A 19,686-nucleotide genomic window follows, 5' to 3' on the forward strand; every position below is an offset into this window, starting at 1 on the left:
GAGTTTTTGCTGTGATTCGGCACGCTCGTGATGGGGCTAAGAGGGCGTTACGCCCGCCCTAAAGACAAGTAGATTAAAAAGCGCAGCCCTACGGAGTATGCTATCAGTTTGTAAGCGGAAGGACAATATTCTAGTCTAGTCAGTTGTGTGAAGAACTCTTTGAGGGGGAAAAAAAAAGTTCCAAAGGTCTTACAGCAATCTCGCAATATGGGAGGGAGAGAAGCCATGACTGATTCCTCCAATCATCGACAGGCCGGCACAGACACTAACAGCAATGCTCGACACTCTCTCAACACTGCTGACTTGCGTTAAGCGCTGTTGAACCCTTGCAGGCGCCAAGGAGACGGTCGAGGTTCGGAGGTTTTCAAGATTAAGAGCGTTGCAATATTAGACATGTTCACAAACGCAGTGGTTGATTATTCATACGAGTAATCAGAAAGCACACTGCATGGTACGAAGTGAAAATGCCCCCCATGAAAGGAGGTCACGGCGCCGTATGTCTTGATATCATTTTAACCTTGATGCTACACCCTGCTATCAAGTCTGCTACCGAGCTTCAAATCGCCATGGCTCACGGGCTCGATCGCCGCCAAGATTTATCCCTATTTCTCCGCAATACCCGATTTCTCCGCAATGCTTGTAGCTCGAATTTCGGAGTCTTCCGCGCAAGTATTCAATAAGAGCTGCGAAGCGTCTCTCTACCTCTACCAATTCCTTCTCCCCTGTCATGTAAACTAATCCATGACATCTCATGCCTTTCTCACCCACGTCAGACTAAACACTTCGGCGCCTGCTCTCGAAACGCCAACCTCTACAGATCCGCTCTCGCTCTTGACGCTCGGTGCAATCTTCTCACCCTTTCTCTCCAGCAAAAGGGAGTTTCCAGAGGTTTCGGGCAGCTTGTAGAAGCGTCTTCCAAACTTGCTGAGGAATCCCTCGAGCTTCTCCTGGGTCAAGTCCTCTTCACTGATGATACCCCGCTCAACCCCTTCTTCCAATCCCAGGAGCACGAGCTGCGTCACGTAAGGTTGCGTAAAGACACCGGCCGGTGCCTTGCCCTGGGCAGCGGAGGTTTTTGAGGTGATTGGATGAGGAGCGCTGTCGCTTCCGCTGTGAAGGAATGAGTATTAGTAGTTGGTGATTAAACATTAAAGGAGGCTTATCCATGCGTCACTTACAAGAAGAATTTGGGGTTGCCGCTGACGGCGGCCTTGAGGAGGGCATCCCTGTCGGTGGGCTTCTTTGGGATGGGCTTGCAGAATGCAAAGGGGTCGCAGCAGGCATCGGCCTCTGTCAGGTAAAGATGATGAGCGGTAATGGTTGCTAACGAGCGCATATATAATCAGTACGATTGCCTTGAAGCCAAGGAGAAGGGAGTAGAAGCACCTCCAACGTTGGATCCGCAAGCCTTGACTGCCTCTACGGCAGCCGCTGTGGTGCAGTGTTCCAACTAAAGTCCATGAGCATCAGCATATATGACACACCTCGAGAATTTCATAGTAAATACTTACGACGATGCGCAGATTTGGGAACCTCTCATGGAGCTGCTTGAGAGTGGGAAGAAAGGCTTCTTCGAGAGTTGTGCCCTCCGGAGCCAAAGCCTCCAAGACCTCTCCGTGGAGGTTGAGCACAAGATCATGCTTTTCCATGGCGGCAAAAGTATCGTAAAAGGCTTCAATGTTGGCCACTCCGTGCTCAGAGTTGGTGGTTGCGCCTACGATGTTTTAGTTCTAATACGCAGCAGTCTTCAAATGAAGAAACACGGGTATCTCACCCTGGGGATACAACTTGACACCGACAACTCCAGCTTGGGCTGCCTTCTCTATCGTCTCTGGTGTGACTGAGGGATGAAGCTGAGTCTGGTTAAATAGGGGCCATCATCAGGCAAGGCGACGATCGCTTACATAGAGGGACATGAGGAAATGGACATTGGGGGCAATAGCACGGAGCTTGCCTTGGTACTCGACGACCTTGTTTACCATTAGCCATGTGAAGAATTGCACGTAGCTCACCCATTATAGGGGAACATACTTGGTCAACGGTTGTCAAAGGAGGCACCTATCAAGGCTGTTAGTCACCCAACGCACCATCAAGTCAAAACATCTGCACCAATGTCAAATCAACAGCACAAAGACTACACTTCACATACAAGATTCGGCATGCTATATTTCTCCAGAGTCAGCCAACTTTCTAGACTTTTGTCTCTTGAGACATTCAACATACACGAAAGCAGTGTCAACCCCTCCTTGCTCCAGCGTCGGCACCACCACGTCCATCATCTCGCCCTGGCGCAAATGGACGTGCATGTCCGCTGCGGCCGGCAGCTCCAGCTTCTGAAGAGTCTTGAGTTGCATTTTTTATGTCTTGTCTTCTGCCTGTGAAGCAAACAAGAATTGGGATGAATTGTTCAATGTTCAAAAGATGCAATGACGATGCTCTGCTTGTTGGAAATGCCCCGCCACTGGGAAAGGTTTTTTTCCGATTTCGACAAGAGCCAACGTTCGGAGCTAAGCCCCTTATAGCAGTACTCTTGAATGCTAATTCACAAGCAAACTTCAGGACTCAGTCTTTTGCTTCGTCTCATGAAAATCATATTGAGTCGTGGCTCGTCATATAAATCCAATAAAATATTGTTTGAAAGGTACGCAATTAGAATGTGAAAGTTTCGCCATCCAACCTCCCCAATGGCACTCTTCTGCAACCAGCACCTTCATCTTCACCCCAGTTTCACTAACAGAGTCCATACACAACACCGCCAAACAGAGCCAGAACCGTCACGAGGTTTGCCGCAATCTTGTTACCAGGGCTCTTTGGCTTGACGGAAGGGCCGACAGAAGGGCTGCCAGAAGGGCTGCCAGAAGGGCTGCCAGATCCAGACGTCGTGCTGGGCTGGCCCCATCCACCAGGGTTTGTCACGTTCAAGCCGGGAAAGACCTGGCTCCGGGCACGCTGGGGCAGCAGCGCCGTCAGGGCAGAAAGGGCATTCATCTGCTCTCCAACGCCGACATTGCCGTCAAACGCGCTGTCTCCAATCCAGGAGAATCCACAGGCTGTTCCCGGCTGTCCCGCAAAGCCCTTGTCGACCGATCCGCTGCAGCTAGCGGCAGCAGCCTTTGCATTTGACTGAAGCAGGGGCTGGATGGTGGCAGCCGTGTAAGGCGCCTGTTGGGCGGTGGCCTTGAGGGCTCGAATGAGGAAGCTCTTGTAGCTCTGCTGGTCAACGGTGCACAGCTCCTTCTCCTCGCACATGGGCTCGTACAGAACCCCGTTCTTGACAAAAGTCGTCGAAACTTCCTTGAGAAGGCCGTCCACTCGCGTCTTCCAGTCCGACGACGAGGTGGCGTTGTACATGTATGCACTGCCTTCCAGGAAGAGGGCCGCGTTCATGCTACTTTGTTGCTTGCTCACGCTATTGCAGGACTCTACCTGGAGGCCGTCGAATACCTGGTACGAGTCCGAAATGAGGCCGGCCTTTTGCTCCCATTCAAACACCTTGGTCGCCCATTCAGAGTGCGGGTCTTGGCCCATCTGCTGGAACAGCCTGGCCGCGACGTCAAAGAAGACGCCGTTGGACGCCGAGTTTTTGTAGTCGTAGCCCGCGTTGACCGGGGCCATTTGCCATCGAAGGCCACCGCCACAGTGGGCGGAATCCCATCGCTGGACAAAGTCGTTGAACACGTTCTTGCCCAGTCCCTGCCAGTTCGGGTTGCCGATTCCGAGCGCATTCTCATAGGCCGACAAAGCGGCCAACGCCCACACTCCTTGGTCATCGTTGCCTTCAGACATTGTCTGGTTCTGCGGGAGAAAGTCATTGTTCTTGCCCGCTTGGAACAGCATACCCTGCGTCATCAAGGAGAGATAAGTATCGACGCCGGCGTAGGCCATGTAATCGATCAAAGTTGCAAACATGGCACCCGTTTCCCACCCTATCGATGAATCAGTGTCACACGCTCCATCTGAGCCGTGAATGGGGGACTCGAACAGTAGTACGGCTGGGGAAGGTTGCCTGGGATCTGGCCCGTCTCGTTGCCATTGTAGTACTTGACAAGTCCATACGCAATTGTGCTCGCACCAGCTTTGATTGAATCTAGAAATCTTTCGTCTTAGTCCAGGACCACCGTCAACATCAGGATATCGACGCACCATCGCTAGTGAAGTCAACTTTGATAGCGCCGGCAGACGCTCCAAGAAGCGCGAGCGCCAAGGCGGTTCGTTGCATCGTAAACTTCATTTCCGAAACTTTGATAAATCGATCACTGCAGAGAGATGGCCGATCAGATAAAGTCTCCACGTAGATCACAGCACGTTAGACAGATCGGCGTCTCTTTCTAAACTCACAACGAAAACGAGCGGTGGTAAAATTGTCAGACGCGACACAGCAAATAAACGAACCGGTGAATAAACGAACGAAGCCGGCACAGAACGAGAGACAGCTGCTTCACGAGTCGCGACTTGAACAGGACAAGGCCGATTGAAATGAGGTTGAAGAGTCGAGTCTTTTAACAGCCAGTTGACCTTTTCCGATGGGTTTTCCCCCCTGGCTCCGCTGCCTAGCCTCGATGGAATCCTGTCACTTCTGGAACTAGTGCCTCATAGTCTAATTTGCAGCCTAGATGCGCTATAAATACATTGATTGGCCGGTCCCCAAGAAAAATAGCCATAGAGTTAAGAAGCGATTCCTCCGCCGCCTTTCCGCCTTGAGTCAAGTGGCCGGCAACCGAGAAATACGAAGGACATACTGCAGTGAGTTGGGGTTGGCTGCAAGTTGAACGGGGAACGTTGTCGCAGTCTGTCACCTCGGCAGCTGCCTTTTTGGGAAGTATACGATGTGCATGCAGAGTGAATACGAGAATCGAGGCTCCGTCAGCCCTGTAACTGGGGACGATTCTTGTTGATAGTTGAACGGATAAAGGAACAGGAAATACTAATCGGCGTTGCGGCACTTGTTGCTCAAAGATGATTTGTGGAAAATTTGTTGTGTAGTTTGTTGTCGGAAAGTCGTGTCTTAACCTTACAAGAGTGTATATTCTTGTTTTTACTACTAGATGTAACTCGGCAGTGAGTCGTGGGAGTTACAAGACTGCACTGGGGAAGGATTATGTTTAAGCACGGGTTGCATTTTGTTACCGTGTCTGAATGCATGACTCGCTTCCCACTATGATAACAACTCAAATATAACTGGTCACAGAGTAAGAATGTTCTCTCTTTTCAATGAATTGATAGTTTTTCTATTCCGTCGCAACTCCAAATCAAACACTTGTCTCTACTCACTCTATCTATTATTTGGTGACTGTCATATCCTTGGCGTAGCTGCTTCTCAGAGTAGTAAGCCCATATCTTGGGCGGTTGATATGCCAAGAAACAATCCCGTTTCTAAATGCCGTCCACACTTGACTAGCCAGCTCACCACTCCATTCATCATTGTTGCTTTTGAAGTTCAAACAGACGCTAGGAAAATACGCATTAGTGTATGACACCTTGACATTCGGATAAGCAAAAAAGTTCAACCAACCTGTGGAACTGGATAAAGGCTTTGTCCAGAGAGCGAATGGCGTCACGCAAAAGGTCCATGGTCTCGCATAAAGTGTCTCGAAAAGTCCATCGGGCATCAGAATTACCTTGCTGGGGGAATGCGGAGAGATGGCCGCTCTGGCGCTTGGCTTGTGTCTGAAGAGACATGTAGTTGTGGGCCTCGCCAGCCAGTATCTCCTTGGGAAAGGAGAGCAAGTCGTTTATCAAATTAATAAACGTCGTCAGAGGCACCACGCTGGTAATCCAATAATCCATTGGAACTTCCAGACTCTTGGACACTTTGAACATCCCTAGCATCAAAGGGCCAGGGGCTCCGGTAAGAGTTCTGAAAAAGTATGCGAATCCATTTGGGCAGCAACCATGATCATCCATGCCCGGTTGGATTTGCGAGAAATGCGGTGGCAGGGCCTTGGCCAGGTTGTCTTCCGTAAATGATGCCTCTGCAAAACTGGCCCAGGCATTGGCGCCAATGGTTCCCATCCGAGGGTCATTGGCTCCAAAGTGCCGAGCAAAGTTTCTAATGACATTGAGATACATTGTCGACCATTCATCCCTTCCAGAATCAGGCACACCGCACCATAAAAGATAGTGGAAACTTGCAAAAGCCTTCCTAGAAGCCACGGGAGTGACGCCGTCATCCGCAGTGAGCCCTGCCGCCAGACCTATGGCCATTTGCAGGCGAGTGTCATGGTGAGCAAGGGGGTAGTAATACTCAACAATAGCTGCAGCTTCGTCAAGTATCCCATTCAAGACTTTATCGTCGCAAATGCAGACACCAATCAGGTTTTCTCGGCTCCAGGACCACAGATCCTCACGAAGCTTAGAATCACTTGGGGAAAAACAATGGGAGAAGTTGATTTCTGAGAGAAAAGATGACAGCGCAGCATCTAGACATTTGATTATCTCCGCTTTGTCATGCTTTGTAAGAAGACTGACGTTTGTAAAATCCAAGCAGTCGAATTGGGGCTGAGAGAGTAGATTGTGGAAGACGCTCGCCATTTTCACTTCGTGTGCTGTATAAAGCACCAAAGGGCAACTTTGAATGAAGATGCAATCAAGTCAAGTTGATTATAATAAAATGTAAAAGAACAAGTGCAAGAAGAGATGAAAAACAGCTTGCAATTTTGATAATACACATAGATAGCTATGGGTATTTCGGTTTATATGTAACAGATTTGAACACTGACTCGAGCAATGCGAAGGATTCTGCTGTGGCGTCACGAAACAGAGCTGAAAGCACAACAAGTGGCAATTCGGAATGCCAGATAGGTACACACAAGCAATGTAACTGAAACTTGAAGTTTTATAATGATAAGCTAACTATATAGGTAGAGTTAAGCTTAGGAGGGAGAGGAATAACTACTTACCCAGGTAGGTACAGGATGCGGTGGATTTGTGTGTCAAGTACAGGCTTGAGCTATATTCATGTTCTTATTCAATTCTCTTTTCAGTGTTTCGGACTTTTTCTTCGGCGACACATCATCCCGTAAGCCTCGTGTTATTTCTCATTTTTAACGCAAGCAGGGCAGCTGAAATGTTCGTTATCGCGGCGTTACCGACTGAGCTTTTCATTCGTCGCCTGATTTGCAAGTAAGCATTTTTGCCAAGTCCTGGAAATCAGCTTATGAAGATTAATTACCAAAGATTCGAAAGCTGATATTCCGTAAAGTCTATTGATTTGTCAAACATTATTGTATGACTATACATGAAACATCTCGCACGCAATATAGATGTGTCACAAGTGCATCGTAGATACACAGTATTATATCTGATTATTAGACGATACGCATGATTGCTACAACCCTCTATTATAATTAGTATAAACAAAATCTTCTCAGGTTTAAAAAAAAAAACGTAGACTTTTATGGTGACGCTTCCAAGACAACAGCGTAAGTAAGGCAGTTATGAATACCCCTTCTAGTAGATGTCTATGCGGTAGCCGAGTAAAAATATATCAAGTCACTTGCACGTATAATAGCACGGTAAAATTTACACCAAATGCACTTTATTGTTTCCAGCCCGCTATTACTTTGTGGCACGTGAGATGGTAATAACGCCGAGAAGTCTGAATGTGGAAGTTATATCTTGCTCGTCAGAGCGCGTGTTACCTTGCACAGAAAAAAAAAAAAATCCTCCGGCTATCACCGAAAAAAAGGCAACCCGAAAGGATCAAAATTTTTCTTCAACATCTCAAAGAGAGTTACTCTATGCTTCATAGTGATAGGTTTCAATATCCAGGACGCACATGCTTCTTTTCATTGTATACATCTACCTATAGAACACAATCTTAAACCTTCTTACTTCAGCGCAATGTGTGAAAACTGTGTCCAGCATGGTCGAAGACCATTTCACTCAACTAACAAGCTGAGTTTATGAATAAAATAGGCCTTTTAATGCTACTTTTAAGTACCTGTCTGTATATTCAACATAAAGTAGAAGACTTCTACTTCATCTATAATCTACTTTATCTATCTCATCCATCTCATCTACTTCATCCACCCCCCTTTTTTTCACTTCATTCCTACAAGGCTCCGCAGGCTCAATACTTCATGTACTTCCATTCAAGCTGCTTAAAGAAGTACTAAACATACATCAGTTCATTCTATTTCAGTAAACAAGCATCTAACTCTTTCCTTACATACTCTTCTCCTTCAACTCTCTTCAACTTCTTCACCGATTCCATCATCAATTCCTCTCCTCCACCATCTCCCTCATCACCGCACTCAACCCCTCCAAAACACTCTTCTCCAACTCCCCTCCCCTCGCCCTCTCCGCCCTCTCCGCAGTCAACACAAACTCCTCCGGCACCTTCACCGTCCTCTCATCCTCTCCCCGTCCCAGCATCATCTCCGAGATTGCCACCGCGCACCTCGCCGCCACCGGCATCCCATGGCCGTTATACCCACCGCAGAGCCACAGGCCTCCTCTTCCGCCGCCGAGCTCCTCGGGCACTTTACCCACAAACGGGTAGCCATCCGTCGTGTAGCCCATGATCCCAGTCCACTGATATCGTGCCCTCAACTCTTCCTCTTCCTCCTCGCCCTCGGGCCGCAGCTTCAACGCAGAACGAAGGCTCCGGCGCAATCGTTCAGCCAGCTCCTCATCAATACTATCATCCTTCCATATCCCTTCCCCCCCCTCCAGGCACATTCACTCTCTCACCGCCCACCACAATCATTTGCAGCTCATCATTCCTCTGGACCAAGTAATTGTCACTCTTCTCCGCCAACCAAACATGGCTATGCTCCAGTGCCACATCCCCATCCGGCGGCTCCAGAGCAGCAACCTGGCCCCTCACCGGCACGACCAACTTGCTCATCTCAGGCAGCAGATGCGACGTATACGCATTCGTAGCAAGAAGCACCTCATTCGCAACCACCTGCCCTCTCGGCGTATGAACAACCCACTTGTTGCTCGAGTCCTCCACCTGCTGCAAATGCGTCACCGGCGTGGTAGTCTGCAAGTTAAACACCTCGGGCGGCTGCTTCGTAAAAAGCGCCTCCAAGACCCAAGTAACAAGCTTATACGGCCATAGCTTCGCCGCAAAGGGCTGGTGCACCACTCCGCGAGCATGTTCCGGCTGCACTCTAAACTCGGCAATGCTTTCTGGGTCCGTGTAGAGCTTTGCGCAGTCCTTCAGCTGAGGGTGGGAGGCATTGAGGTTGGCAATGACCTTTGCTGCAAGATCGACCAATTCGTCTGTAGGCAACGCATGAACGCCGCCAACACGCTTCCAATCACATGGAATGCCGTATTGCTCAACAAGTTTTTCCAGGAAATGATACGTTTCGAGCTCAAAGTGCGCAATGTGCGGCTTGCTGGCATAAAGTAATGGCTGACAGTGCCCTCCGTTCTACACAATTGCAATCCACATCGTCAGTCATAAACACACAAAAGTTTCATCAGATGAAACATCAAAATCATCAGAAAACAAGGAAACTCACCCTCCCCGTTGCTCCCCAGCACGCCTCCCTCGCCTCCAGCATCAAAACCGATCTTCCCTTGGCAACCAGCTCTCTCGCTGCAAACGCCCCCGTGATTCCGCTGCCAATGACGATGACATCTGCGGTGGGCGGGAGATCCGGAGTCGACCGACGGCCCAAGAGGACATACGAAGGATTCTGCAGCCAGTAGGGCATTGTGCTGTGCGGAGTTGGCAGCCCAGATTGGCCATCTCGTAGCGTGGCGGTCACCATGATGTGTGTTGTCTTATTTATTGTTTGTACTTGTATGAGTGCAATTGGGTGAGTAGTTGAGATAGCTTGGCGAATTCAAAGGAAAGGAAAGAAATCAGAGCTTTTATGCTGCAAAGCCACAAGTCTATTCAAGGGAATATTGTCTATAAATATTGCATGTGATGGTGAAGGAGAGACAATTCGTCACCGGCTACCGAAGCCGCTGCTTCGTGTTATGCTACGTGCGCTTCAATGCGGGGTCCACTGACCTTGCAGCTGCGTCGTAGTGGATTGTCGTACGTTAGTGGTGCTCGGAGATTGTCGTCGAAAACCGCATACTACATACAATTCAATGAGTCACAAGATGGGAGCTTTTGCACATTCATTGTCTTTAAAGATATCATATCGCATTCATTCCATTTCGTCGTGAGAATCATGAGTGACACACTTTGCCTCCCCGAAAACTCCGGAGAATTGCCCTCAAGATCCCTTGCCAGTTCCAAAACCAATAGTCCCCAACGCCGCAATTGCCTTGTCCATTCCAAGGTGTATCCTCCCTGTCTGCAAACCCTTATTCGTACATTAGTTACCAAAGAACACAAGCAACTTCTCGCTCATTATATATATACACGACAGTGCCCTGTGGGCCTCATCTTTGATCGTGCTTTGATTAAACACAAGTGACGTGCTTTTGCCTTCCATCAACTCCAAAAAACACAGGCTTATATTCGAAGCCGTTCCAATTCTAGCCACGTGCCATTTGCCCCCTCTCTATTCGATATAGTTGATACACGCACCCGGTGGTAGCAAGTATGGCCTCCATCTGCGAAACAGGCACAAGCTGATCGTATGGCTGAGACCATATCGTTCGTCGGAGGTTCCAATATAGTCCATCTCGCAGGCTAAAGTCGTGACTGCCGGACTGAAATGCGTAAAAGAAAAGACGAGGTCGTGTCATAATCCATCGAGGTGCAATGGGCCGATGCCCTTGAAACACAAAAAAAAAAAAAAAAAAAGAAAAGAAAAGAAAAAAAATCGCTATATGCTGAACCAGACGATTTGACAAATTCAAACACCAACTCTTTTTATCCACTCGTACATGTTCCGGTACAAGGATAGAGTAACTCCAATATTGATCGTAAGCATCCTATGCTCTTGGATGTATCCAGCTCTCTGTTTTTGAAGCAATTAGCTCTAAAGAGCACAGAGCATATCAAAGCTCAACAGGTGAAAACAGGTAAATCAACCAGACAAACAAGAAAAAGTCATTCTTTTCGCGCCTTAAATATCCGTCATTTCAAGGTCGCTATCATTGATGATGGAGACGGGGAATAGTTCAGAGGGGCCCCAGTTCCCCTCGTAGACTATGGCGGGCGCATTCCGGTGCTCTGCCACCCACTGCAAGCCTTCCAAGGCCAAGACCTCTTCGATGCGTGGTCGCTCTTCCGGCTCCTGCTGCGTCATCCACCTAACAATCGAATCAAGGGAGCTGGGGTGGAAGGCATCCACCATAAACTCAGGCGGCTGCTGAAGTTCCGATCGCTTAAAAGATCCAAAGAGGTTGCCGGGGCTGCGCGGCTTCTTCTCACTCTGGAGTTCCTCACTCATAGCAGAGTCGGTCGGGTTACCGAGGGCATCCCGCTGAACTTCGCTTGACGGGGTCCAGGTGAGGCTGGGCACTTCAGAGAGATCACCAGACCTGAGGGCAACCCAGGTAGGTCCGTTGTCGGGAAGCACCACATTAGCCGCTGCCTCCAGCGTCATAAGGCCAAGGGAGAAAATATCAGCAGACTGATCCGTCTTGCCCTCCAACATTTCTGGGGCCATGTACTCGCGGTCTCCTTCGATATCCAGATATGTGTCATCGGAAACAGCCTGCGCCAATCCAAAATCACCAATCTTGATGACTCCTTCAAAGGTAATCAGAATATTTGCCGGCTTCATATCTAAATGCATAAATCCAGCGTCGTGGATTTCTTTCAATCCCTGTAAAGAACACATTCAGTTAGCAGTGAGAAAAAAACAAAACATTAGCTGGATCCTAGTCAACTCACCAAGCAAAGATCTTGCAAGATCTTATAGATACGAAAGTCATCCAATCGACCCAACTGCCCGACATGGGCCAAAAATTTATCCAGAGTCCCCTCTTCGCAAAACTCTGTCTGGATGTAAAGATGAAAGTTATGCTCCCAATCATCAATATATTGTACAACATGTTCAGCATGTGACAAAGCCCGCAGAATTTGAGCTTCACGCAGCTTTGCTTTCCTATCCTTGGGGCCATGATACGGCTGCTTGGTCTTCTTGACAGCGAAGACCTGAGTTTTGGCAGGGCTTCTGGCGTGGCTGTCAACTGGGGTGAATGAGGCTGGAGTAAAGGAACTCTCAAAATCCTGCTTTGTTACACGGTATACCGTAGAAAATTCACCTTTGCCAATCTGCTCAACCTTGTCAAACTTGGAGTATAGGCTAGCATCAATGTCCAGGCCCGTGTTGCGAGCGTTATTGACTGGGGTGACGAAAATGCTCGTAGATGAACGGAAGTTAGTCGGCGTGACAGGGGGCGGCATGTGTGATTCTCGCCGACCTTCTCTGCTCTGAGAGATGGACAGCCGGCTGGTATCCAGCGGTAGCAAGTTTTCCTGAGGGGTTTGAGGAGTGCGTCGTCCATCGGGGCTCACTGATTCAACACACATCATCTTAGTAAGTACATTTTTGGATAGTTTCGAAGGCACTCGACTAGAATGCGTCAAATTTGAAAGTTCGGTAGTGAGCGGCTGGGGCGCACTGAGCCCCCTCCGGGTCCTTGCCCGTCCGTATGAAGATAAAGAAAGAGGTTCTGTTGGAGTTGGTCCACAGTCTGAAGGAGTAGATCGATCGGCTTGCGAATGTGCCTCGTCGATTTTGTCCCCAGAATTACTGGACATGTCCAGGATCGACTTACAGGTTGAATCCCGCGATTGTGGCGGTGGTTTGACGGCTGAAAGAGAAAGTGTCAAGGTCCGGTTGGCACTCGGGCTTTCTTGAGAACTTTCACTAAAATTGCTCAGGCCACTGAAGCTTGGTGTTAGGAGATTCTTGGTTGGGGTTGGCGGAACATCGCTTTCCGCAGGGCTTGCAAAGTCGACGCTATCGGCAAACAGTTTGCCATCATCGCCGTCAGCGCCAAGAATGCTCCCACGGCGGTTTCCTAGAACGCTGCTCCGTTGGAAAATTGAGAGTCCTTTGCCAGGATTGGCGACCGTATCGGGGGCACGGCCCATGATGGGGCCAAAGGGGGTGGAAGGAATACCGCCAAATGATTTGCGGCTGTTCCCCCTCTTCTTGCCCGAACTGCCAGGTGGCGGAAAAGTAGCAAAGGGATTGATATGCTTTTTGCATGGCGTGTCGGGAGGCGCCATCTTCTTGTCGGCCTCGTCTTCCAGATTTCGATTTACTTTGGAGACAAGGCCGGTTGAGTTGAATGCACCGATCCAAAGCTGGTGTGTCTGGTTTGGCGTGGCCATGGTCCTTTGTTCAGCGGCATGTCGACTAGACGGGCGCATAGCACCAGGGGGGAGAGATCTGGAGAAAGGATGTGGTTTCGACGCTACTTTTGCGGGCGCGTAAAAAGATTGCTCCTCAGTCAAGCTGTTGCCAGAGGTCGACGTGGTGAGCGTCTTGGACAGCGGATGTGGCTGGTGGCTTTTGTTTTCCGTCGCAGCACTGGCGCCAGGTGCAAAGGGATTTTCGCGACCAGCTGTCGGAGGGACGAAAGAGTCTGCAGAGAGACGAGGCCGGTGTCGGACCGGCGTAGATATATCGGCTCCCAGCGGCGAGAGCTGTCGCTCACCAGAACGTTTCCCCCAAGAAGTCTTGTCGCCATATCGTTGCTGTAAAGTTGATCTGCGGAGAGAGGACGATCGCTTTGGAATATTTGATGCATGAGTTGGAGATGCCAAGTGATCACGTTCAGATATGGCTCCTCCAGTGCCAGACAGTTCGTATTCAGGATATTCATCCTCATGAATATCGAAAACGCCAGGCTGGAATGCGCTCGAATTGAAGAGGTCTTGAGACTGCCCAGAATTCATAATGCCGTGTAGACTTCGTCGCTTCGCCACCGGGCTGCCTTGGTTTGACTGATCCAAATTCATGGTTGCGTCACTGCGCTTCAGCGCGCCTGTTGCTGGGGTCATGGATGGATCACTACTTTCTTCCAGCGCCTTGAGGAACGCAAGCTGAGAGGCACCGGTGATATCAAACTGCACAGTAGAACGGGTTGTTCGATCGATCGCTTTTCGTGGTGCTGAGTGCTCGGGAGTCGTGCTGCTGTTGTTTTCTTGACCCAAGAATCTGGCTCGGAGAGGCGATACTGGTGACTGTGAAGAGGTAGAGTTTCCAGAATCGGGGGTCGTGGACAGGGCGCGCTTTAAAGGGCTTCTAGGAGAAACTCGAGCCCGAGTGATGCGCGAAGGAGGCGCCGCTTTAGCAGCTTTGACGGACCGAAGCGAGAGCTTAACGCCTGGCCGAAGGGGAGTCTGCGTTTGCGAAGGTGATAATTGCGGGGCGCTAGCGACAAACGGTGAGTCTGCAGTTGGCGGCGTTGACGAAGGAGGATGTAGCACCGGCCGTTGCTGTAGCGGCGTGGTGGCAAGTCGTCGGTTCGGTGATTTTGGTGAACTTTGTCGTGAGCTTGTGAGGCCGTGAGAGTTTGCACGCGCCATGAGCTTCGTGGGAGATCGTGACATGGAGCGTCGAAGGTTGCGCACAGTCGTGGGGTCCATATGATGGGCGTGAGTTGGCGAGGGCAGAGCCAGTGTGCCGCCACCGCCGCTGGAAAAGGACATGACACTGGAATGAAGGCAGTGCAAAAATAACGATTGGCGGACTTGTAAAGCTGTGAGGATGTCGTGGCCCAAGGACACTGGCCTAAGGAATGTCGATAGTATGGAAGATTGAAGACGTCTGATGTAGAGCGCAGCGTCGGATTAGCTAGTCTCTTAGGAAGGGATTATATATGAAGTGCACTGTAGATGGCTCTCTCGTTGTCGGTATCCCTAATATCGCCAGAAAGATCCGTGCATGGCAACAAGAAGAGTAAAATGTAAACAAAACACAAGAGCTGGTAAATCGGTCCGTTGAGGAGAAACGAAATCAAGTTGAGATGCTGTGGCGTTGTGAGAGGCGCAACAGAGGAGGTCGGTTGTATGATGATGTATGAATAGAGATTGCCCGGGAGGGCTATTCTAGATTTAAAAAAGGAAAAGAAGAGGAACCCCAGAGACAAGCCGAGAGAGGATGATGCCCAAGCGGGTCGCATAGATCGGCGGCAAGCAGGCGGGGCCGAGAGTCAAACGTAGGTCCAGCGAGAAGTCGTGCCAAGTATGAAGTAGATTCGAGACCAGCAGAGGCAGTTACGGCATGGCGCTCGGTTGCTCGCAGGAGTAGAGAGCAGAGGTAAGACAGACGGAGAAGAAAAGAGATGCTCACGATGTGCGGGTGCCTGGCGCTCGCTCTCGCAAATATCGCCCCCTCTGTGTAGATATAGATTGCGGGCTGCGCTCTGCGTCGACAAGCGAGGATCGCAAGGCCAATATTCTGCTGGGTCAATTCGCTGCCGCAGATGCCTTTCGTCAGCCGCCCTCAATGTCGTTATGCTGTCGCCGTCGGTCGCTCGCTGCTGTTGGATCGTATCGTCGGGCTCTCCTGGTCAGAGTGACTCGGGAAAGGTTTCGAAATTGACTTTGGCAACGCAGCGGCTGCCCTCGATGGCCGTCGTGGAGGCGGTGACTCAATGGCGAGACACAGTAAAACACAAAGGCAAAGACACGCAGGGAGAGAGCGAAAACCCACAGCCAAGGCCACGCAAGCGAGGTCTGGACGGCGGATGGTTGGTATGCAGAAGGTGCAAAACAGGCGATGCGGCGTGCACGGCGAGGGAGCGAGGCCAGGTGCAAGTATCCGTACATGGAGGCCGGTCGAGAGCTGGCCTGGCTGGCGGTTGCTCGTTGGAGCTCGAGGCGCAAAAGGCGCGACTGCGCTGCTGCATTGTTTATCGTCTTACCCAACGCGGCCTAGCGCTACACGCCGGAACGCGTCTTCAGTGCTTTATAGTGGAGCCCATTTGACCTGGCCTGTGCCCGCCCGGCAGAATTTGCCCCCCTAATTGGCCGCCTTGTGGTTACCAGCCTTGGCTTGTACCGGTACGAGTGCCCCCCCCCCAAAAACGGTAGAGCAGACCCCCTGCTCGGAAACCATGCACGTCTCTTTTTCTTTTCTTTTTCCTTTCCCTGCTCCTCATATCTCTCTACATTATCTTGCATCCCAGCTGTACGTTGCAGAATAAAGAGAAAGCAGTCTTCCATTATCGAATACTAGTACATAGTGACATTTTCGAACATCAGCCCACTCTCGCCGTCAATTCTATCCCATGATCTGTCATACTCATCCGTCCATTGCAGCCGACGAGACATTACATACCTGGCGATGGCTTACACCTACTGCACTCGAGCTATCCAAGCTCCCCACCAACTACGGATACGCAACCCAAAGTATATTCGTACAAGCCCTCATGGCCTCGCCACTGCGTCCGAGCTCCCAAGACTCTGCTCTTGAAGGGAGAGCTTCAAACCTGTTGCTCGTAGAGTTCAAACAAGCGCCGTGCTTCAAGGGAAGGTTGCCAAAGCGCCGCAACGCACTGAGTCTGAAGCTCCAGGAGGGGCTGCGGATCCAGGAACGGCGCCTTGGGAGAGGGTCTTTGGGGTCCAATGGCGCCTCTTGCTACGCCAAACTGAGCTGTAGCCTCGATGATCAAGGTCGTACGGGACCAGATGGAGGAGGGCGACAAGTGGTAAAGATTGGCCCAGTCGTCTGTTCCTCCCTGCATGTCTCAGAATCGTCTTTTTTTGCCTTTTTCTTAGCTTCGCCACTCCCCAGATTCAGGGTTCATGCGTCACCGTAGCGCTTCGACGCTTTGTAAACAACAGCGGAAGCATGCTTCCAAAGAATGAAAGGCCAATATACCGCGAGTAGCCCACTGAGCTCAGCCGCGGTGGCAGAGACAAACGGCGACTATCTGTGACAGTTTTCACCTTCTTTTACCTCCTGTCTCTCCTTGGCCCAGTCTCTGTCCCGGCTTCTCCAGCCGGTGGGCATCATTGCTAGCGTAGATCGGTCAAGGCGACTCGTCAGTGTCGTCACCGATCAAAACAAAACAAACCCAGCCATTGTTTACTTGCATAGGTACATCGCCACTGTTTTGATCTCCATTATACACTCGACGCGCTCAAGCCACCAAAAAGCCACTTAGTCATGTGCAAGTCCCCTATTTCGTCACCTTTGTCCCTGTTTTCATGGAATCCAATTGACTTTGCACCTTGAAAGGTGTCCCTTTTTTGCAAGCCTCCATAGGTCATTTCGCTTCCTCGGATCGCTCTCCCGGAGCCATGCAGCTAGACCTTGCTGGCTGCGCACGTTCTCTGGGTTTAATGATCCTTTACGTCCAAGGGAGGATGTGATACAATCCAGGTTCTCTACAGTGGGCAGCTGAGTACTTATTTGGTGAGACCAGACCTCTGGCATTTCCGAAAGCTAGAGCCCGGCAGTGCTTCGTACTCCGCATGGATTACTATCGCCAACTTCCCATTAGCTCTACAAATACCTCATTTTGAGCATCTTTAACTCATGGCTTCCTTGCATCGCTCATTGCAGCCAGGTAGCCAGCCCGAGCAGGGTCTCCTTGCAAGTACCTGCGAGCCCATCATCATCTCGCACATCTCCGGGGGGATAAAGCAAGGAGGTGGCCTTGGGAACAAGTCCCAACAGTGCTGGTTCCCACGTTCTCTCCCTTTTTTGGTGCGGAAATTGTGCACCTAGCTAGGCTATCAACCACTGGCATCAATGCATTGGCTTCTTGGAGCGCAAATCACAACCAACAGGCAGTATTGCTGTTACAGAGTATCTTACAGCACGCGTCTTACACGAAGGATGGAGGCGGGATGACAGTTGCTTACATAGAGGCAAGCCATATTTTGGCCATTGCCACTGAATAAGAGCCTGAGCACAAAACGTATGCCGTAGTCTGAATTTCAAAAATTTTAAAACATACATGTGCTTTGTCTCGCCTGTTGCATCAGTCGATCGTAGATCCATCCGTAGTCCGAGCTGTCTTTCACGTTGTGGGTTCTGTTCCTGCATATGTACTTACCCTAGAGCCATCGGTAATTCCAGCTCATTGTGGTTTTATTTCCCCCTTTATATGCCGGATAATTCTTTCATTCGAATGATATTCTATAATGGCCATCATACATTGCGATGCTCTTCTGCTAGGCCGTTGTATCGGAAATGACTTCCAGGGGCAATGTGTAGAGTTGATTCAGAGACCGCAAGCCTAGTCTATGCAAGGGCACATCCGCAGCAACAGTCTCTACTACGATGACTAGATAATTAAGCACTATTGTTATCATTGGTATTGATATGTTACAGCAACTTGCTGGTTTGAAAGCGTGTAGTCAGTGCCAAATGCTCATTGCCCCGTGCTCTATGACGCACATCAAAGCTGCCATACAAAGGCATCTAATATACATGTATGTATGCTGTCTTATTCGAAAATCACAAGGCAGTCTAAGAAACCTGCGCTTGGTCATCTATGAATACAACTCCATCTTCTCTAAATGTATCAAGCCATTCGGAGGCTGCATCTAAGATCAGTATCCAGTACCACTGTTCTGAATCATTTGCGTCAACTCACCGGAATAAACTGTCGTAGCTTGACGCCAGCTTGTCTGAAAATCTCTGCTGTCTCAGTATCCATACTGTAACCGTGGGCATACACCACCTCGGTGATGCCAACCTGGCAAATCTTGATGCTGCACGTCAAGCACGGGCACGTATCGCAGTACAGCACGGAGCCCTCGCGGATGCGCTCCCTGCCGGCCTCCAGAAGCGCATTCTCTTCTGCGTGTATGCAGAGACAGGTGGACAGCCCGACTCCAGAGCCGTTTGCCTCGTTACATCGAGGGCAGCCACCGTCGGCGCAGTTTCGAAGGCCGCGGGGCGTACCGTTGTATCCTGTGCTGATGACTCGTCGTTCTCGCCCTACGAGGACGCAGCCGACACGGCGTTTCATGCAGTTGGACCTATGTGCCGCCAGAGATGCCAGTGCCATAAAGTACGTGTCCCAGCCCGGCCGCATGCGGTCGGGGTTGGGGATGTCGAGCTTTCCGAGAGTGGCATAGAGATGGGCCAGTGATGACGAGGTGTTGAGCAACCTGACGGTGGCCCGCGAAATGAGCGGCTGCAGACCAGAAGCCGCATCGTATAGATGCTTGTCATTTCGCGAGACAAACTCCTCGAGGCTAATGGCCTGCTCCGGCAGGTCGGAGCGTTGCTGGAACCGACGGTAACGCAGGGTGAGCGGAGCATCGATTGAGATGAGCAGAAAGAATGGTCGCCGCATGAAGACATCGAGCACCTGCTCCGTGGGGATGTCGGTTGTCACAAAGCGGCTGCGCCATCGCCGAGTGACATAGTCCAAAAGCTCCTCGGCTGTGGTGAAGAAATCTTGTTTTTGGCTCCTAGATCTGGCGCCGTTTGAGGTCGCGGTCGCAACAACGCCCTCGGTGGATGAAGGGGCCTCTTCTGAATCAAGGAGATGAATTTGGCTGAACCCGTGATGCTCAACTAGATACTGGGCCACGGTCTGCTTGCCCGAGCAGATGCCTGGAGAGCCGAGTTAGTCGCTACGTTTTGACGCCGTTGCACAGGCAATGACGTACTGCCACAGATTCCGACAAACATCTTGAAATCTCAATCCGGCGTAGTCGCGAATGTCTAATGACCCTGAGCGTTTCGACCGAGGGCTGGAGATGGAGTGTCCTCCGCAGGAGAATTTCAAGGCGGCATTGGCAAGTGGGGCACGATCTGGCCTTGTCTAGTGAATTTGCTGCGATCCGCTGGGCTGCAGGAGTCTGGGGTAAGGTGAGGAAGAGCTCGATTA

At 50.4% G+C, this 19,686-nt stretch overlaps 9 protein-coding genes across 9 annotated transcripts; all 9 read right to left on the reverse strand.

Annotated features, from left to right (window-relative positions):
• Positions 1–490: 490 nt before the first annotated feature.
• On the reverse strand, positions 491–2,855 carry TrAtP1_006854 (uncharacterized protein). Its single transcript, XM_014082332.2, has 9 exons — positions 2,224–2,855; positions 2,150–2,162; positions 2,032–2,058; positions 1,905–1,970; positions 1,775–1,853; positions 1,512–1,714; positions 1,387–1,450; positions 1,179–1,323; positions 491–1,110 (listed from the first exon to the last, which is right to left on the reverse strand). Exons 1-9 carry the CDS (start codon positions 2,352–2,354, stop codon positions 750–752), a joined length of 1,089 nt encoding a protein of 362 aa, XP_013937807.2. The 5' UTR covers positions 2,355–2,855; the 3' UTR covers positions 491–749.
• On the reverse strand, positions 2,731–4,712 carry TrAtP1_006855 (uncharacterized protein; the record flags this gene model as incomplete). Its single annotated transcript, XM_066113294.1, has 3 exons — positions 4,144–4,712; positions 3,983–4,087; positions 2,731–3,926 (listed from the first exon to the last, which is right to left on the reverse strand). Exons 1-3 carry the CDS (start codon positions 4,229–4,231, stop codon positions 2,731–2,733), a joined length of 1,389 nt encoding a protein of 462 aa, XP_065969380.1. The 5' UTR covers positions 4,232–4,712.
• A 567-nt stretch (positions 4,713–5,279) lies between these two features.
• On the reverse strand, positions 5,280–6,531 carry TrAtP1_006856 (uncharacterized protein; the record flags this gene model as incomplete). Its single annotated transcript, XM_066113295.1, has 2 exons — positions 5,280–5,448; positions 5,513–6,531. The coding sequence occupies 2 exons, from the start codon at positions 6,529–6,531 to the stop codon at positions 5,280–5,282; spliced, it is 1,188 nt and encodes a 395-aa protein (XP_065969381.1).
• Positions 6,532–8,217: 1,686 nt separating this feature from the next.
• Positions 8,218–8,523, reverse strand: TrAtP1_006857 (uncharacterized protein; the record flags this gene model as incomplete). The annotated part of the gene is made up of 1 exon (XM_066113296.1): positions 8,218–8,523. One exon carries the CDS (start codon positions 8,521–8,523, stop codon positions 8,218–8,220), a length of 306 nt encoding a protein of 101 aa, XP_065969382.1.
• A 121-nt stretch (positions 8,524–8,644) lies between these two features.
• TrAtP1_006858 (uncharacterized protein) lies at positions 8,645–9,728 on the reverse strand (the record flags this gene model as incomplete). The annotated part of the gene is made up of 2 exons (XM_014082329.2): positions 8,645–9,385; positions 9,477–9,728. The coding sequence occupies 2 exons, from the start codon at positions 9,726–9,728 to the stop codon at positions 8,645–8,647; spliced, it is 993 nt and encodes a 330-aa protein (XP_013937804.2).
• Positions 9,729–10,988: 1,260 nt separating this feature from the next.
• Positions 10,989–14,536, reverse strand: TrAtP1_006859 (uncharacterized protein; the record flags this gene model as incomplete). Its single annotated transcript, XM_066113297.1, has 2 exons — positions 10,989–11,693; positions 11,762–14,536. The coding sequence occupies 2 exons, from the start codon at positions 14,534–14,536 to the stop codon at positions 10,989–10,991; spliced, it is 3,480 nt and encodes a 1,159-aa protein (XP_065969383.1).
• Positions 14,537–15,322: 786 nt separating this feature from the next.
• TrAtP1_006860 (uncharacterized protein) lies at positions 15,323–15,658 on the reverse strand (the record flags this gene model as incomplete). The annotated part of the gene is made up of 1 exon (XM_066113298.1): positions 15,323–15,658. The coding sequence occupies one exon, from the start codon at positions 15,656–15,658 to the stop codon at positions 15,323–15,325; it is 336 nt and encodes a 111-aa protein (XP_065969384.1).
• A 327-nt stretch (positions 15,659–15,985) lies between these two features.
• On the reverse strand, positions 15,986–16,575 carry TrAtP1_006861 (uncharacterized protein; the record flags this gene model as incomplete). The annotated part of the gene is made up of 1 exon (XM_066113299.1): positions 15,986–16,575. The coding sequence occupies one exon, from the start codon at positions 16,573–16,575 to the stop codon at positions 16,315–16,317; it is 261 nt and encodes an 86-aa protein (XP_065969385.1). The 3' UTR covers positions 15,986–16,314.
• Positions 16,576–18,054: 1,479 nt separating this feature from the next.
• Positions 18,055–19,566, reverse strand: TrAtP1_006862 (uncharacterized protein). The gene is made up of 3 exons (XM_014082326.2): positions 19,466–19,566; positions 18,439–19,409; positions 18,055–18,382 (listed from the first exon to the last, which is right to left on the reverse strand). The coding sequence occupies exons 1-3, from the start codon at positions 19,485–19,487 to the stop codon at positions 18,335–18,337; spliced, it is 1,041 nt and encodes a 346-aa protein (XP_013937801.1). The 5' UTR covers positions 19,488–19,566; the 3' UTR covers positions 18,055–18,334.
• Between the last annotated feature and the right edge of the window lie 120 nt (positions 19,567–19,686).

The sequence above is a fragment of the Trichoderma atroviride genome, chromosome 3, assembly GCF_020647795.1.
Source record: "Trichoderma atroviride chromosome 3, complete sequence".
In the NCBI taxonomy this organism is placed as follows: Eukaryota; Fungi; Ascomycota; class Sordariomycetes; order Hypocreales; family Hypocreaceae; genus Trichoderma; species Trichoderma atroviride.

Bases quoted from the DNA above. Each gene is read 5' to 3' on its own strand.
- TrAtP1_006854 (XM_014082332.2), bottom strand. From the start codon at position 2,354: ATGCAACTCAAGACTCTTCAGAAGCTGGAGCTGCCGGCCGCAGCGGAC. The intron at 1,971-2,031 runs GTATGTTCCCCT...ATGGTAAACAAG, and splicing joins CTTTGACAACCGTTGACCAA to GTCGTCGAGTACCAAGGCAA. The intron at 1,324-1,386 runs GTGCTTCTACTC...TGCGCTCGTTAG, and splicing joins TTGCGGATCCAACGTTGGAG to CAACCATTACCGCTCATCAT.
- TrAtP1_006862 (XM_014082326.2), bottom strand. From the start codon at position 19,487: ATGTTTGTCGGAATCTGTGGCA. The intron at 19,410-19,465 runs GTACGTCATTGC...TCGGCTCTCCAG, and splicing joins GTTTGTCGGAATCTGTGGCA to GCATCTGCTCGGGCAAGCAG. The intron at 18,383-18,438 runs GTGAGTTGACGC...TCTTAGATGCAG, and splicing joins AGCTACGACAGTTTATTCCG to CCTCCGAATGGCTTGATACA.